The 17,991-nt window shown below is 37.2% G+C and overlaps 1 protein-coding gene across 1 annotated transcript in view; it reads left to right on the forward strand.

Annotated features, from left to right (window-relative positions):
- The window catches only part of scamp2.L (secretory carrier membrane protein 2 L homeolog), a 28,657-nt gene extending 12,436 nt beyond the window's left edge, over nucleotides 1–16,221 (forward strand). Inside the window, 8 exon segments of the mRNA NM_001094070.1 lie at nucleotides 5,963–6,043; nucleotides 6,666–6,743; nucleotides 8,510–8,621; nucleotides 11,001–11,129; nucleotides 13,389–13,548; nucleotides 14,019–14,120; nucleotides 14,616–14,733; nucleotides 14,843–16,221. Coding sequence (NP_001087539.1) covers nucleotides 5,963–6,043; nucleotides 6,666–6,743; nucleotides 8,510–8,621; nucleotides 11,001–11,129; nucleotides 13,389–13,548; nucleotides 14,019–14,120; nucleotides 14,616–14,733; nucleotides 14,843–14,989 — 927 coding nt within the window. The 3' untranslated portion in view covers nucleotides 14,990–16,221.
- The last annotated feature ends 1,770 nt before the right edge of the window (nucleotides 16,222–17,991 follow it).

The raw sequence follows: 17,991 nt of genomic DNA on the forward strand, positions 1-17,991 counted from the left end.
ACTTTTTGCATGGTTGTGTTGCTCTCCAAATTTACATTGGAATGTGGCTCATGGGTAAAGAAGGTTAGGTATCCCTGGGCAGTGAGGACCTAAGGGGTAATTTATCACACAAGGGGTAGCGTGAAACAGAAATGTTTCTTCATTAGGCCAAGCTGCATTTATGAGGTATGGGTGCAAAGTTCATTAAGATGTGCAAGTTAGTGAGCACTGGCAGGCACAGGGTGCATAATAGCCCTTTGCTTGCCTCTTGCTCTGACAGGCAGTATGGACAGGGCTGCCGTATCCCTGCGGATGCTGTGCTCTGTGCTTTGCATGAGATGCATAGGGTAACAATACAAGTTATTTTTTTAATTGAGCGCGGAAGGACATATTTTTTCTCCCCTTTTTCTGTGCTTAAGGTCATCTTAAATGGCCCATATATTGGTTTTCATCATTATATAAAATAATCATACTGCCATGAATTTTGTGAAAGCAAATAATTAAAAAGCTAAAAAAAAAATCTTTATTTAGCTGTTGCTTTTAAGAATGTCTGTATCATGGCATGGAGCCAGAAGCTACGTCATGGAAGCAAACTTCACACCCAGGCAATCCCTTATCCTCACACTGTCTGTCTATTTCTGTCACATGACATAGCACTGAGCAAGCCTCCGTTTCTATCCTACGAGGTGTCTTGTGATAGATAATTTAGTGATGGGTTTTAAATGTACTACCCATTGTGACCTGACACTTGTTGCATGAGATCAATCCATGAAGACCAAGTAGCTGCCTGATTTTTAATTTAGGGCGTTAGTAAGAAATAATCTCTTAAACTGCTGTCTGTCTCTCTAAATTTCAGTGTTATTTCTCCATCTAGTGTAACTGCCTTAAAGCCACTGCTAATATCAGCTATGCGAGAACTGTGTGCAGTGTTGGACTGGGACACCAGGGGCCCACCCCAAAATCTTAGACCAGAGGCCCACCAAAAGTCCTTAGATCAGGGGCCCACACTCAGTACTATTATAATTCCTCTCCTCATGCAACCTCTATTCTGCTTGTCTTTTTTCTTTACATGCTATAATCTATTATTCAATCGATTTATTCTAGTTGTTCTCGTAGAAATAGATAATGCCCATGAAATATGCCAAATGTTTTGAAGCAGGAGGGCCCACTGACACCTGGGCCCACCGGGAGTTTTCCTGGTATCCCTGTGGGCCAGTCCGACACTGACTGTTTGGCACACAAACAAATTTCTGTTCCTGTACAGACTTTTCATTACAACTAATACTGCAGGACACATATTTTTTAGGTAACTGCTGTTAATGTCAGACTTGAATTCAATTTCAAATTTGAAACTGACTATTTTACTAGAGGATAATAAGCCTGTTCACTGGAACATACAGTTTCAAACATTGCCCACTTTGCTCATGCACATTCAGTGTAAGTTAAAAAGAAAAACAGTATGTATAAAAATAGTCCCACAATTCAGCAAGAATGGTTTCTTCAGTGTGGTGTAAAAAGTACATGACTGCATCAAACTGAAACTGAAACCAGTCAAGAGAAGCAGAGCTCCCTGTCTTTGGGGTGGTACAGGAGTAACACGTCTATATTGGCAAATTGGGCCCACCTTGTACATGTATAAAGCCTGATTCTTAAAGGGATACTGTCATGGGAAAAAAATTTTTTTTCAAAATGAATCAGTTAATAGTGCTGCTCCAGCAGAATTCTGCATTGAAATCCATTTCTCAAAAGAGCAAACAGATTTTTTTATATTCAATTTTGAAATCTGACATGGGGCTAGACATTTTGTCCATTTCCCAGCTGCCCCATGTCATGTGACTTGTGCCTGCACTTCAGGAGAGAAATGCTTTCTGGCAGGCTGCTGTTTTTCCTTCTCAATGCAACTGAATGTGTCCCAGTGGGACATGGGTTTTTACTATTGAGTGTTGTTCTTAGATCTACCAGGCAGCTGTTATCTTGTGTTAGGGAGCTGCTATCTGGTTACCTTCCCATTGTTCTTTTGTTTGGCTGCTGGGGGGGGGTGATATCACTCCAACTTGCAGTACAGCAGTAAAGAGTGATTGAAGTTTATCAGAGCACAAGTCACATGACATGGGGCAGCTGGGAAATTGACAAAATGTCTAGCCCCATGTCAGATTTCAAAATTGAATATAAAAAAATCTGTTTGCTCTTTTGAGAAATGGATTTCAGTGCAGAATTCTGCTGGAGCAGCACTATTAACTGATTCATTTTGGAAAAAATTTTTTTTCCCATGACAGTATCCCTTTAAAGGAAAACTATACCCCCCCAAACAATGTAGGTCTCTATAAAAAGATATTGCATAAAACAGCTCATATATAAAACCCTGCTTCATGTAAATAAACCATTTTCATAATAATATACTTTTCTAGTAGTATGTGCCATTGGGTAATCATAAATAGAAAATTGCCATTTTAAAAAATAAGGGCCGCCCCCTGGGATTGTAGGATTCACTGTACTCACAAACATACCAACAAACCATATATGTTAGGTCACATGAGCCAATTAACAGACAGAGTTGTGTCTTTTGCTTCCACACTTCTTCCTGTTACAGTTAGAGTTGAAGTATTTCTGGTCAGGTGATCTCTGAGGCAGCACAGATAGAGTCACGAAATGGTGGCTCAAGGCAAGAGATGTAAAAGGGCAAGATTTACTTAAATATATATTCCAGTTTGGTAAGATTCTTTAATATGCCCCTTAATATGATATGAACTATCTGTTGCTTAAGTGTTCATTTTGGGGGTATAGTTTTCCTTTAAGCTATAGATCATTGGTTTCCAATCTGTGTGGCTGCCCCTCTGGGGGAGGGGGAGGTTTGAGGTGGGTACCAATTTGCTGTCTTAAATACATTTGGAGCTGTAGCATGGACTGTAAAACAATGTTTTAATCTACTTTTTTTATGGTAAGAAGTTCCAAACCAAATGTTGGCACATACCCAAAAAGTCTAAAAAAAAAAAAAAATATATAGATAGATATATATAGAGAGAGAGAGAGAGAGAGAGAGAGAGAGATATATAAAAAAAGCATTGCCATAGAGAATCTACTTTAGATAAAATGTTTCACAGTCATCTCTTTAGTTCTACAGCAGTTAGAACTAGCAGTTCTACACCTTAGTCTTACATTTGCCTATTACTTGTACCAATGAGAAGCAAACATAATCGGCATAAACTACTCTATTTACACGTTCCATGCCCGCAGAGGGGCCCCACTATCCAATACTGAATCCAGGACGTTCGGGATTCTGTAAAAGCTAAGTGTAACATTCCACAAATGTTCTTCAGTTTACCATAGTAAGTAAATGGAAATTAATCCTAGTGAGGGAACCCATGTTTGTCATGGTATTAGTAGAAAGCAGACGGTGGCATTAGGCTGCAACGTTTAGCAGATATATGTAAGCAGCTGACGATAGCAATTTATCTTCATATGCATCAGTGTTCCCTGTTTGCTTATGTTCAGTTTTTTTATTCAAATACCCATTATCCAGAAAGCTCTAAATTAAAGGAAGTCCATTTTAAGCAAATAATTCAATTTGTTTTTTTGTTTTTTTTAAATGTCATTTTCTTTTGTAATGATAAAATAGAACCTTGTATTTGATGGTAATTAAGATGCATACATTTATACTTTGTAATGTTTAGATGTTTTTTATCAGGCTTAAGGGAACAGTAACACAAAAAATTAATGTTTTAAAGTAATTAGAAAATAACATAATGTTGCCTTGCCCTGGTAAAACTGATCTGTTTGCTTTAGAAACTTTACTAAAGTTTATATCAAAAAGCTGAAGGACACAGAGGTCTAATCAGCTTCATTTAAAGTGATGGTCTATGGCAGCCTACCTCAGCCTATCTGTCATTTGGCAGAATATAGAGATTGCCAGTCAGGACCTTCCCACAAGTGTTACCGGAGTGTTTTCCCCTTGACTAGATAGCCTGGCCTACACCAATGTTATTATTGTTTTAATAGAACTAAGAGCATGACGGTTTAGTCTCCTTGGTTACACTGCACTATTTATCTTGCCACATACAGGAATATTAGACTGTTCGCTCAATTTTTGATTGAACTATGGAAACCTTTTAGCATTTGTTGACCCCCTCCTTTTTATACCTTTGCTGTAGAAAAAGTTATCATTACTTACTTAAATATGGATTATCTAAATGTACTAGTTAATTTCCTGTAATGCAAATATTTAGTGATTAATCCAACCAGTAATTGCACACAGAGAATGCGTTCAGTGTAATCGATTTCTACTTCTAATTTTGTCTGGGTTCAACCCACTCGTTTCTAGTTTCATTATTTCCTTTGGGGTCATATAAGGCTAAATAAATACCCCAACAGAAAACAGTAAATTCTACTGTATTTTTTTTTAGCCTAGACTAATCCATCCAATTTAGGCCTTGCAATAATAAATTGCACTATATAAGTTTAGTGTAGAAAGCTACAGAACATCTGACTCGTGTATATTGACATATTCTGCAAAAATAGGAACCACAAGTGAATCTGGGTTGCTTTGGTATTCTAAATAGATCATGTAAGAATGAAGAGAGAAGGCCTACACAAGCTGACAATTGAGTATGGAACATTGATTTAAGTTTAGTGGCTGATTCTTGTATGACTTAAGGAAATAACAAGAAATGAGAACCCTTGACACGTGATACTTGGTCACACCTGCTTCAGTGTGAGTCATACAGTTGAGAAACCTGCTGAAGGTTGCATGGAGTTCTCACTCCTGTGTATAAATAGGATAATCATGAAGAAAATCTTTCTGAAAGAAACTCGTGACCAGCTTGCAACATTAAAGCATGATACACTGATGCTGGAGATAATGGAGAGCAGGGAAAGTATGCTAATGATCTGTCTCATACATTTAGTGTTCTTTCACAAACTGCAATATATGGTCTTTTTTTACACAAGTAGTCATGCTTTAGTCTTTAAGGGGCACATTTACTAAGCTCGAGTGAAGGATTCGAAGTAAAAAAAAACCTTCGAATTTCAAAGTTTTTTTTTGGGTACTTCAACCATCGAATAGGCTACTTCGACCTTCGACTTTGAATCGAACGATTCGAACTAAAAATCATTCGACTATTCGAAGTACTGCCTCTTTAAAAAAAACTTTGACTGCCTACTTCAGCACTTTAAACCTACCGAGCATCAATGTTAGCCTATGTGGACCTTGCCCATAAGCTTTCTATGCTTTTTTTGATCAAAGGGAAATCCTTCGATCGATGGATTAAAATCCTTCAAAGGATTTAATCATTTGAGCGAACGATTTTTCCTTTGATCGTTCGATAAAAGTATTTGCGGTAAATCCTTCGACTACGATATTCGAAGTCAAAATGTGCCCCCTAATGTACAGTACAAAATTAGGTCAAATCTTAAAGGACCACAGAAAAGTAAAACTTAAAAAATCTGCTTCCTTTGCATGTTTACTTTTATATATTTTATGCTTACATAACCATTTGTTATAGTAACCAGTTAGCATTGCTTGCAAATTACTGAACTCCCAGTCTGCATCGCTAATCATAGGTCAGTGGTGAAGACTGCCCAGAAAGTTAGAGGTAACTGAAACCAGGTGTGTGGAGGATTCATATTTTTTGTCCATGTAAACACACAGCATTTATCTCCAGTGCCTGCATTTTTATTGGTACATTTTCATGGGAGCTGCCTTGCTTTTATAAAACGCTTATTCCTTGGACAACTGTAGTCGAGTTTCCATAGATGGTGCTTATTGGTAAAAGAAATCCTCAACCAGAGCAGAAAAAGTATATTTCCATATTTATGTGCTTTGCCAAAAGGATATTAAAAGGAAGATCTATAGTCCCATGGACACTTTTCAATGGCAGACCTTTCATTGTTTATTATTTTCTACTAGGAGCCAATAAGAGGACATCAAGCTAAGTGATATTTTATTTTGAGAATTACTACAATAATCTGTGTGCATTTTGCTTCACAGGATCCTTCCGTGACACAAATTACAACTGGCAACCATGGCAGTCTGGAAGAGTTTAACCCATTCACTGAAGGTTCTCATCTGGTGGGTACTAAATAAATATCTAAGGATTAATGCATAAACTTGCTAATGTAGTAGAGCTTAGGCTGAAGGCACCACTATATTTCCGGTAGCAGAGAGAGTATAAGAACAACCCCTGCTGCCTCCAGGTACCTGTACTTTGCACAAATCCAAATATTCCTTTTAGTATTCATTCATACCAAGAAATAATGTTTACCAATGCATTCCTAATTGAGAAGTGTTGTCTGTAAAGTAACTGAATAAGCACGTTCAGCTCATTGTCATAGAGGGCATGGGGAAGGCAGTTCAGGGAGATGGTCTCCCTGAAGAAGAGGAGATTTGTTGCTTGGGATGACTAATCTCCCCAAATCTGCTTGTGTGGCCAGACCCTTAAGGTGGGCTACAGGCCTATAATAGTGTAATGGGGCAGAATCTGGGCATACTGTAGTCCAAAATTAATTGTCTGACCTTTTTATTTATTTTTCACCCAAGTGTGTGGTTTAATCTTGTTTGAGACACATCTATATAATGTGGAAAATATTGACTCTAGACTGTACTCTGTTTCACGACGCCTGTCATATAAACTTTAATGACCACTTAATGTAAAGTGATGTTTAATTAAGACACTCTACTTCCTATCTTTTAGACAAATCCCAATCAGAAAACAATTCCTGCTCAGTCCCAGCCTGCTGTGCTCCAGCCCTCAGTTGACTCTACACCACAGGTAAATGTTCCTAAAAAATTCAGTAAATATGTGACTGAAGTCTACTATTCTTTGCACTGCCACAAGTATGCCTGTCAGAACACCTTAAAGCGTATTGTTGATTTTTTTTATTTTGTTTCACCATGTTATACGTTACCCATGTTTCTTTAAAAGAACTCTATATGAATTGCTTTAACAACTGGTTCAAAATTAATATTCTATAAAAACCCTTTTTTGGCATGGAAAGGTTAAAAGCAAGTAAGAATGTAAAAAACCCAAAAACCTCGAGTTAAACCATTTTAAAGTGATACTGACACTAAAAAAATATTCTTCAAAATATTAATGTACATTAAAAGTTACCTATAGATCATGTTGATCGTTTTTCATTGATAGGTCTGTTTTTGTAATTAATTGTTACTTGAAGTTCCTAAACCTGACTGTTTTGCCAACCTGACTTTCCCTTCTCAACATCTCAGTTATAATTTCTAATCCTAACAAACTACTGAAGCTCAAATATGGCAGCCTCCTCATAGAGGAACATGGGGGATCAGATGGGTAATGTAAAAACATCTGCAAATACTTTTATGGCAAAATTAGAGATAGTATTCAAATACAATGTTATGATAGATAGGTTTATTTTCTGGTGTCAGTATCTCTTGATATTTGACCCAATGCTGAGAGTCCACCTCACTCCTGTAGACTTCTTAGTCACCATATAAAGTAGCCACCCTGTCTTCCAGTTGATATTAGCAGTCTTAAGGGGGTTATATATTAAAAGCCCACTACATTATCCCAAGTGCAGTAAACCATAGCAACCAGTCAGCAGGTAGAATTTACTGGCCACCTTTTATAAATGAAACCTTAGTTGCTATGGGTAACTGCTACTGGGTAATATTAATGACTTTTATTATATGGGGAGGGGGACTACTATCTACAGCATCTTAAACTAATCTACAACACACACAACACAAAACAGTGGTTACCTGTGTTTCTGTTGCCTGTTTCAGTGTAATTATTTACAATAATACTTAATTGTTGTAAAATAAAATAAATATTGGGCTGATCTATAAGAACAAACCATATAACCTATCAAAACAATAGTACCAGAGTAATACTATGGGTTAGGGGGAAAAAACAAGCCCATTATTGTTCATTTGGGGCAAGTATGTGCAATTTAGGTTTGAAAGCATGTGCTAATTGTATAGCAGAGAAATACATTTTTTTCCAGAAGATTATGTGTAGCTGTATTTGTTTTGTTGATTTATTATTGCACATAGACATTTATTATTGCATATGATAACCAAACCTTTTCTTGCAGCATACAACTCCGTCCTGCTGTGTGGCATCTTGGCATATCAGTTCATTAGGCTAGAGAAATCTATAACAAGTTGATACAAGTTCCAATAGCCTAACTATTTTTTACCAAGCATAAGCAATCATTTCTGCTATATTATTGGATCTCACTGCACAAATAGGCTGTTTGCAGCAGAAAAAAATTTGGTTAAGGGTTATCACCAGTCAAGAATTGTAAAATAAAAAAACTTCACTTTTAGGTTGTTATAAATATCTGTCAAATGTATTTAAAATGTGTTTTAAAAGTAGTTTCCATGTTTTATTTTAATGGTCCAATAAAATCAGATTACCTGAATCTACAACTTTCCAAAATCTGTTTTTGGAAATGTACTATGGTTTTATCCTCTATTTCTTCTGTAACAAATATTGCTTTCTTTCTTGTCCTACCTCTATAGTGCTAGAATCCTCTCCCACTTCTCTTGCTTTCCCTACAGGCTGCAGCAATGGCTGCACAAACAGGACTTCTACAACAACAGGAAGAGCTGGAGCGGAAAGCAGCAGAATTAGACAGGAAAGAGCAAGAGTTGAGGAATGTAAATATTAACTGTAAGTATGATCATGTTCAGCTACCTGTACATCACAGTGCAAGCTAGTCAACTGTCAATTTTTTTCTAGCGTAATAATAAGCTTTTACTTTTTGAAACCTGTGGCTATTTTGTCTTTCCCTTAATACTGACTCTAAAAATTGATTTACATTAAAAGTTACCTATAGGTCATGTTTTTAGCCAATAGTTCTGCTTTTGTAAGTAATTGTCACTTGAAGTTCCCAAACCTGACTGTTTTGCCAAACTGACTGTCCATTCTTAACCTGTCAGAGTTTCTAATGCTAACCGACTACTGCTGCAAAAATATGGGTATTAAAGGAGAAGGAAAGCTACAGAGGCATTTTATTGCCAATAGATTAGCTGCAATAGTGCAAGCTAGAATGCTATATTTATTCTGTAGAATGTTTTATCATACCTGAGTAAAAAGCTCTAGAAGATCTCTGTTTGTTTAGGATAGGAGCTGCAGTATTAACATGGTGTGACATCACTTCCTGCCTGAGTCTCTCCCTGCTCTGGGCTCAGATTACAGCAGAGAAGGGGGGGGGGGAAGAGGAGCAAACTGAGCATGCTCTTGCCCAGGGCAATGAGGTTTAAGCTGAAGACAGGAAGTCTGATACAGAAGCCCATGAGTACACAATAGAAGGAAAGAAATGCTGTGTTTATTTTGACAGGGGACTCAGAGCAGCACTACTTTGGGGGTTTACTGGTATATTTAGATGGACCTTTCTGATAAGGCTTACTTAGTTTTAACATTTCCTTCTCCTTTAAGAGAGGTAATGTAAAAGCATCAGGCAAATTCCTTTAGTACTTGACAAAGGGCACTGCCCGAAACATGTTGTGTACCTCTATCCCCGATAAAGAAGTTTTGCAGTCCAGTTGCTGCCTTGGATTTGTCCCACACCTCTACATACCTTTCATAATTGCACTGAATATAAACAGCCAGGTGGATACCAATCCTATATAATAAAGTTGAAGTGTCTCTGCGTCCAGTCCCTGTGTCCGTGGGATTGCGCTACTGAGCATGTGCCCCACGGACTGTCTCTGGTGCTACTGCGCATGTGCCCCACGGACCGTCTCTGGTGCTACTGCGCATGTGCCCCATGGACCGTCTCTGGCGAATTTTCTACATATGTTCTAGCGCCCGTTAATTTAATGGGCTTAATGTCTAGTTTCAATATAATTTACAAATAACTTTAATGGGGTTGTTAACCTGTGAACTGTTTTCAGTTGCTTTAAGAGAGTGCCCTAGAAATAAAGACTTTTTAAAATTGCCTTTTATTATTTATTTTTGACTATTTTTAACTGATGTTTGGAGACCAAACACACTTCGTTAACTACACTGATCCATTATCAGCTGCCATAATTCTTACTGCCTTAGCATAATTTTTTTAAAAATCTGGTGCCTTTGTTTAAATTATTAGAGGTCTCGTACACCTCATGTTGAGGACATAATTTTTAACAAAAAAATAGTCAGAAGACTCAAAAAGAGTCAGCAACGTGACCAACTGTTTTTACCAATTTATACCAACACAAACATTATACTAATATCCAGATCTGAGCCAGGGATTAATGAAATAATTAAGAATGAAAGTAAGGTTTGGAGCCAATAGTGTCTAGTTCTAGTATGTGGGTGTATGTCCACATCCTATGGATAGTGTATCTGTATCTACATACAAATAAAAGTTGGACCACTGGTTTAAATGTCATTGAAATGTGTATTGTTTAGGTAAAGCTGTTAAGTTGGCCATACATGATAATATCCGCTTATTTGGCAAGGTCGCCAAACGAGCGGATCTTAACCCAATATGCCCACCAAAGGCAGGGTGATATTGGGTTAATTCGATCGTTTGGCCCTATATTTGGCCTGATATCGATCAGGGAGACCCGTCAGAACGTCCCATACACGGGCATGATAACCTGTCGAATTAGTCTAAAGGACCGATGTCGACAGCTATAATCTGCTCGTGTATGGCTTCCCTTATGATACTACTGTCATCACTGGGGCAGCTACACTTCTGCTTTCAGAAAGACAAATTGCTGGTCCTAGCATATAATTCAAAAAGTGTATTGCTGTGAATTCCTAGGAGCCTGTGTCACACTCCCAAAAGGTATAAGATACTGTAATAAAGTATTTTCAAACTGCATGTGTTTCTTTTATTAGCAGTGCAAAACACTGCTAATAAAAGAAACACATGCAGTTTGAAAATACTGCTTTGAAGCTGTTTATTCCAACTTTATTACAGTAACTTCTGCTTTCAGTACTTGGGCTGCTCTTGGTATTTAATGGATAGCCGTACAAACAATTTTAAATGTTCTTTAGATCTTTATTGTTCACAAATTCATTCTCTACCAACTTGTTTTTCACTCTTCAATCCCACAGTAAGACAGAACAATTGGCCTCCACTTCCTCCAAAATGCCCCATTAAGCCATGCTTCTATCAGGACTTTTCTGGCGATATTCCTGCAGATTATCAACGTACCTGCAAAATGCTCTACTATCTATGGATGTGTAAGTATGGTTCCCATGCCTAGGGCAGCAAACAGATATACAAAGGTTTTAAATTGTGCTTGGCATCATGAAACTTCTAAGGACTTTGAAAAACAATATTTAATACTTTGAAAAACAATATTTAATACTATTCAGTAAGGTGCATGCTCCTCTAAGGGCCAAGTAGGATTTGATGACAGCCCTAATGCACCACAGAACTTAGTCTTTTATTTTAAATAATGATTTGATGTAAACCTACTCAGAATGGTCCTTAGAACACTTTTTCAATTTACATTTTGATGCTAGGCTTCTGGCTCAGCTGAGTGCCATCAACCCAAGGGTTAACTGAATACAGGAAGTGCATAGAAAATGTATTAATAGTTTGGGGCGCTGACACTCTTCACAAAGCTGTTGATCTGAAAGATTGCCTAGCAGTATAAAACTGTCTAAAATTGCCAATAAACACTGTTTAAGTTTACACTAATGAATATTTAAGATCCCCTTTAATTATATAGCTTTCTAAAGAGATGTCAAAGTACCAATGCTGTTGTACGTAGTGCAAATAGAAAGCAGGGCCATATGTCTAGTATCGGTGCATGCACAGACTGTCCTGCACATCTCCTGAATGGCAGGGAAAGCGACCAGGAACTCCAGGTAGTAGGCCGTATCATAGGTGTATTTACCATATAGGCGCTCATGGCCTTTTGGATGCCTAAATGGTAAAAAAAATTCTGGAAAAAAAACCCCAACCTCCCCAGCTGCCGGTTGCTTTCAATTTCAGCAGAAGAGGTGGGGGAGGGTCTTTGTAGGTGTGTGGCGAAAGTGATGTCACGCCATGACATCACATCTGCCAATGTCTTGTGCATGCGCAGATTGATGCTCACAAATCTGGTGCCTAGGGCAGCACTGGACTTAAATATGCTATTGGTCAGTATGCTTTATAGTATGAGGCAAGGGATGAGGCAGATGGAACAGGTTATGGGACAAAAACAGGTTGTTTTTACTAGCACATAAGAATTTGAGGGGGTTGCAGTATTTTTACTGAATAACTAGCTTTTAAACTGAGAAATATTCAGTAATTGTCAATTTATTCTACTTTAATACTGTTGAACCCTCATTTTATATTCCTGGGTTTGACGTTTGCCCAGTCCAATAAGGGCAAACTGTGTTTTTTTTTTTCTTTTCCCAGATTTTATGTTTTCAAAGAATTTACATTTTTTGGCATGGTTTCCTGGAAACCATAAAATTTGGGTTCTACTGTATGTACAGCAGACATGTAAGTCTGTAGTAAAAGCTGCAGCTGAACCTTATGATACTATGGGGCAGATTTATCAAGGATTGAATTGAAAATACGAATTTCAAATTTGAATTTTCAGGTTTTTGGGGTTTTTTTATGGCCAAAACTGTCAAATTTGACTAGGGAATTTAAAAATTCTAATTTGATTTTTGAGATTTATCATACACTGGCCCTTTAAGAACTCAAATTCGATAATTTGCCGCCTAAAACCTGCCAAACTGCTGTTTTAGTAAATGGGAGACATCCTGGGATCAATTTTGAGTTGTTTGCAGCCTTCCTGACACTTGAGGTTTTTTTCTGAGAAAAAACTCGAATGGAATTTTTAAAACTCAAATCAAATTTGATTTGAATTTTTGCGTTGATTCCTATTCACACGCTTTTAGGAAATCAATTTTTTTTTAAAATAATTTTAGATTGGTAGAATTTTGCGTTCATAGGAGTTTTTGGGAATTTTTAAAACTCAAATGAATTCGAAATTCGACCTTCGATAAATGTGCCTCTGTGTACTCTTCAGTCAAATAATTTCTGCAAAGCAGTTTGTTGGCAGTCACCACCTTAATAAAATATCTGACAGGGTTCCTTCAGTATCTTGTTACTTCAAGGCAAACCTACTAGTTTGCTAAGGGATTCATTGCATTGCCTTTCGGTGTTGCCAGTCAACCAAAGTGGGTATCAGATTTCCGTAGCCTTAAGCTCGGGCATATCCTTTTGCATGAGCCTGGGATACTTTTCTGTTCAGTCATGGTGCTTGACTAGTCTGTTATAATAAACAACCACTTTATTCTTGATTGTTTGAGGGGCATGTTCAATTTTTAATATACATAGGCTATTGTAACTGTTTTGCTGCCCAATCTGGCATGTTGCATTCTATAGTAGAATAATGTATTTTAGTATTGCCAAACACACCCCCTGGGGTTTTTCTAATGATGCAGCTGATTTACATTTTGTAATATATCCATTATTTGTTTTTATCTTCCCCCTAGTACACACATTTACCCTTTTCCTGAATCTACTGGCCTGCCTTTCTTACTTTACTGCTGTCCCCACTGGAGGGGTGGATTTTGGCCTGTCCATTCTGTGGTTTGTTATGTTCACCCCTTGTGCCTTTCTTTGCTGGTATCGGCCCATCTACAAAGCATTCAGGTGAGTTCTGTTGGATTGCATTAAGAATCTAACATGACATGTACAAGTGTCTGTTACAGACAACTATCATTAAAGGAATTGTTCAGTATAAAAATAAAAACTGGGTAAATAGGCTGTGCAAAATAAAAAATGTTTCTTATATAGTTAGTTATCCAAAACTGTGTCTATAAAGGTGGTTTCATCAACATGTGGCAGGTAACTTATAACTTGAAACTTGTAAATTATATTTCTCTACATTAGCAGTAAAACAGATATAAAGCCTGTGAAACCATAGGGCCCCTGTGTAGGTCCTGAGAGTGATTTTTTAATGATATAGTCCATAGTAAACACTCCAGTTTACCTTCAAGTTTTTTATCTGTCCTAATCTATGTGTTTTTCTTTTATGATAACGAACGTGTTTGACTGTAATTGTTTATTTTTAATTATAACTATTAGGTTTGTCTGTAATGGTTTCCCTTTCTCAACCCCAGGACAGACAGTTCCTTCAGCTTCTTTGTATTCTTCATCATCTTCTTCTGCCAGATTGTCATTTACATTATCCAAGCAGTTGGAATACCAGGTTGGGGAGACAGGTAAGATACTACAGTGTCTGTGGGAAGTGACACAGCAGCCCATGACACAGCATTTAACTGGGGCTTAGTTTTTTTTAAATATGTCTTGTAAACCATTATTATTTTTTTTGTGACATAAGGCTATACATAGGTTGTACAGGTAACTTGAAATTGTAAATAAACGTGACACATTTGGATGTAGCTTATGCTAGTGAATCACTGCTTATGACCCAGAACCAAATCACTAGCAGCAAATCACATACATAAATAATACATATTAATGAATACATATTTTCAGCAAGTAATAAGTGCTTCTGGAATATTGCCTAAAAATTCTTTCTCTGTCCTTCTGTGCTTGGCTCCACGAGGGAACATTAGTTATAAGGGCACCTTTCTGTTGCAGTAAATCCTCACAGGTTACTAAAGTTATTCATATGGCACTATACTTATACCTTTTTTTTTTTCCTTTGCCACATTTGGTTACCGTGTATAATTGTCATTTGTCTCTTGTTTCAGTGGTTGGATAATGGCTCTTACAATGATTAAATCAAATGTTGCTGTCACAGTGATAATGATGGTAGTGGCTTCCTTCTTTACGGTCTGCAGTGTATTCTCACTATTCCTGCTCAAGAGGGTGAGTACCTATTAATTACTACCTATGAAATAACTGCAATTTTTTTTTCGTTTCTAGAAAGGATTCACCTAATTTAATTTTTTATCTCTGTTCATTTTGTCTTTAATAGGTTCATTCCATGTACCGTAGAACAGGCGCCAGCTTTCAAAGAGCACAAGAGGAATTCTCACAAGGCATTCTCGCTAACCGCAATGTTCAGAATGCTGCTGCAGGAGCTGCCACTGCTGCTGCTAGAGGAGCTTTCCAAGGAAACTAATCCCCAGTATTTTCCTTCTGTATTGACACAACACAATTACATAAGAGGGATATATGATTTCTGCTTAGATCAAGCCATTATCTGTTTATCATTTTACCAATGGCAGAATGCAGCACTCCCGATCTTACCCATTTCCCAATGGAAAAAGAGACTATAAAATTATATATATGTACATATATATATAGAAAAATGATAAAAGTAATTTCCTTGCTGTTTTCTTTATCTTTCTGATGCTTAATTAACTCTCTTGTTACTTGCATTCCATGGATAATGTTTTTAAAAATGCAGGTTAGTGGAAGATTTGGGGGTTTCCTGTTTTAAAACTTATCTGGAAACATTATGTACAGGATATGGGATAAATGGTTGTGAAAAAACTTTTCATACATTTTGGATCTATGCTAACTTTTTGGTTTGCCATGCTTGTGAATGGAATTGTTTAATTTTGCTGCAATAACTGTTAGCAGGACAAGTGAGGCCAGCAGACATTTTCAATTCCAGTGTTTATCAATAGAGGCAAGCTAATGGCAGACATCATCTTTTTATAATTCTCATGTTTTTTTTTTTTAAAGCTGAGCTAGGAGTTTTCAGAAATGTTTTCTAGTTTGAATTCAAAAGAGGGCAGCCACTGTGGATACTTTTTCATTTATAACCATGTTTATATCTTATTTTCCTGGTATTACAAATGATGAAATTTTGCATGGAAATCCACTTTCCAAGAACTTTGTTAGTAAACTAATAGAATGGCTAGAAGTGATTATTGTGCCTTATTACTTAAATAGTAATAAATAGAGAGGTAAGCCTATTTCTTTTGGTTGGAATTAACAATGCCTTCAAGTTTTATAAGTGCACCAGCTTTGTAAAAAGAAATTCCCAAATCATGTGGGGTCTACTGGATGGAAATCTAAATAAATAATTTTCTTCAGTATGTCTGGTTTATTGCAAAACTTTTTCCCCCCAAAATTTACATACTGAAATTCCAAACTAAAATGGAACAATTTCACATACTTAAACTTGTTATATGAATGTATGCAGCTTTGTTACCATCAAGTACAAGGTACCATTTTATTATAACAGACAACCGTAAAATCGGTTTGGTTCAATATGAAAACAGAAATTGGCATTCTGGCATCAAATGTTCTGGATGATGGGGTTTCAGATAAGAAATTCCATATCTGTTCCTTGCAGACCCTTTATCAATTTTTTATTTTTACTGAATAAAAAATGTCACTAAACTTTTGTTCTCTGTGATATTTTCCTATAAAGCACTGATGTTTTATATTTGACATTTAACAAAAACAAAATAAAATGGAAATATACTGTGTGCATAAATATTTCCATGTATTATACAAGCTCTACATTTACACAGGTCAAATAAGGTAGAGGTTACAAAGGAGCAACCTTATCACTGCAGTCAACCCATTATCAATATATTTAAAACAAAACAGGGATTGTTTGTCCATATATTGCAATATATTTAAGCTGGCCAACTACGTCAAAGTCATCCCATATCTGGCCAGTCCTACGCTCAATTTTCATCTGATTCATTAAGAATTCTATTGCTTCATTATACATTTTACAAAGGGACTTAGTTTTACCTGCAACTTACTAGCTGCTTTCAAAGTAAAACTCCCAAACGTGGTTGCCCTTTTATTAGACACCAGTGGGATCACCTGACTATAGCTGGAAAGGGTGGGAGCTACAACATGGAGCTGGTCACTGCTCCTGTATAACTATAACAAACAAGGGAAAGTTGTGCTCACCACTATTTTTTTAAACCATTAGGTTTATATATATATATATATATATCAGGGAAGAAAATAAAGAGCTACTGCGGGCATCTTCAGTAGCACAGATCTTCACTGCTAATGGGCTGTGGTCACTTTGGACTCGTACAGAATCTTAAAACATAAATTCTCCTTTAAAATGCTTCTTGTTTGCATACAGAAAGACCAACACTTTAAGGCAGTTTTTCCAAAACTGTGGAGAGGCTTGGGCAATAGCAGTAGGGCTCAGCCTGAAGGCCAGTTATGTACACATTGGGAAGAATGGCGTTTTGATCTCCTTTATACACCATACTGAAGGTCAGTTAGGGTGAATATGTATTTGTGTGAAACTGTCACTGACTAATAAACCAATATTTCTCTGTATCTGTACTCATTTCATGAACTAAGGAGGGGTCCAACCAGAGTGTAGACCTTCATCAGGCTCTTGCCAAAGGCTGTACATTTAAGCATTTAAGTTACGCTTAAATTTAAAAAGGTAGACAAAGACTTCTTTAAGGCAAATGTCACACAGCCCAGTTTTGGGGCCTTTGAGAGTTTTTAAGTAGCCAAAAGCACAGAATTAAGCCATTGAATGTAAATGACTAATCACTTACCTCATCATAAAAACATGCATTGGCCCGGGGTACGTTTTTGGTAAGTGTGCTAATGTGCTGTCCAATTTATATGGTACAGAGGGCCAGAATTTTTCTAATCTACATGGTGGAGGGCCGATAATGGAAGCCAGTGTTAGCCACTCCCTGTTTTTAGACCACACCCACTTTTAACAACACCCATGTTACCACAAGACCATGTCCACATTAATAGCACACCAAAAAACCAGATGGTTGGTGCTCACTGCAGGGTTCAGGGCTGGCCTAGGGGTAGGCGGCTGTCTAGGACGCCATCATTGAGGGGCACACTTTTAATGAGGGGTTTTTTTTTTTTCATTTTTTTTGAAGCGTTTATTTAGTAATTTGTTTCAGTAATCATGGTCACTCAGTCAGGTGGAATCCTCCTCCTTCACCTTCTCCCTCTTGCGAGGAAGTAATTGCTCCTTTGGTGCGGCAGTGCAGCGTGACGTGAGTATAGGTTCAGTATGATGGATGGCGGCTGGGCTTGCTGATACAGGTACAGGGGGCAATAATATAAATGAAAAAGTGTTGTACATTTTCTTGCTTTCTTTATTTAAAAACCATCATGGTAAGGAGGGAAATGGTAATGCAGGACAGGGGGGCACTG

This window comes from Xenopus laevis, chromosome 3L (assembly GCF_017654675.1).
Source record: "Xenopus laevis strain J_2021 chromosome 3L, Xenopus_laevis_v10.1, whole genome shotgun sequence".
Taxonomy (NCBI): domain Eukaryota; kingdom Metazoa; phylum Chordata; class Amphibia; order Anura; family Pipidae; genus Xenopus; species Xenopus laevis.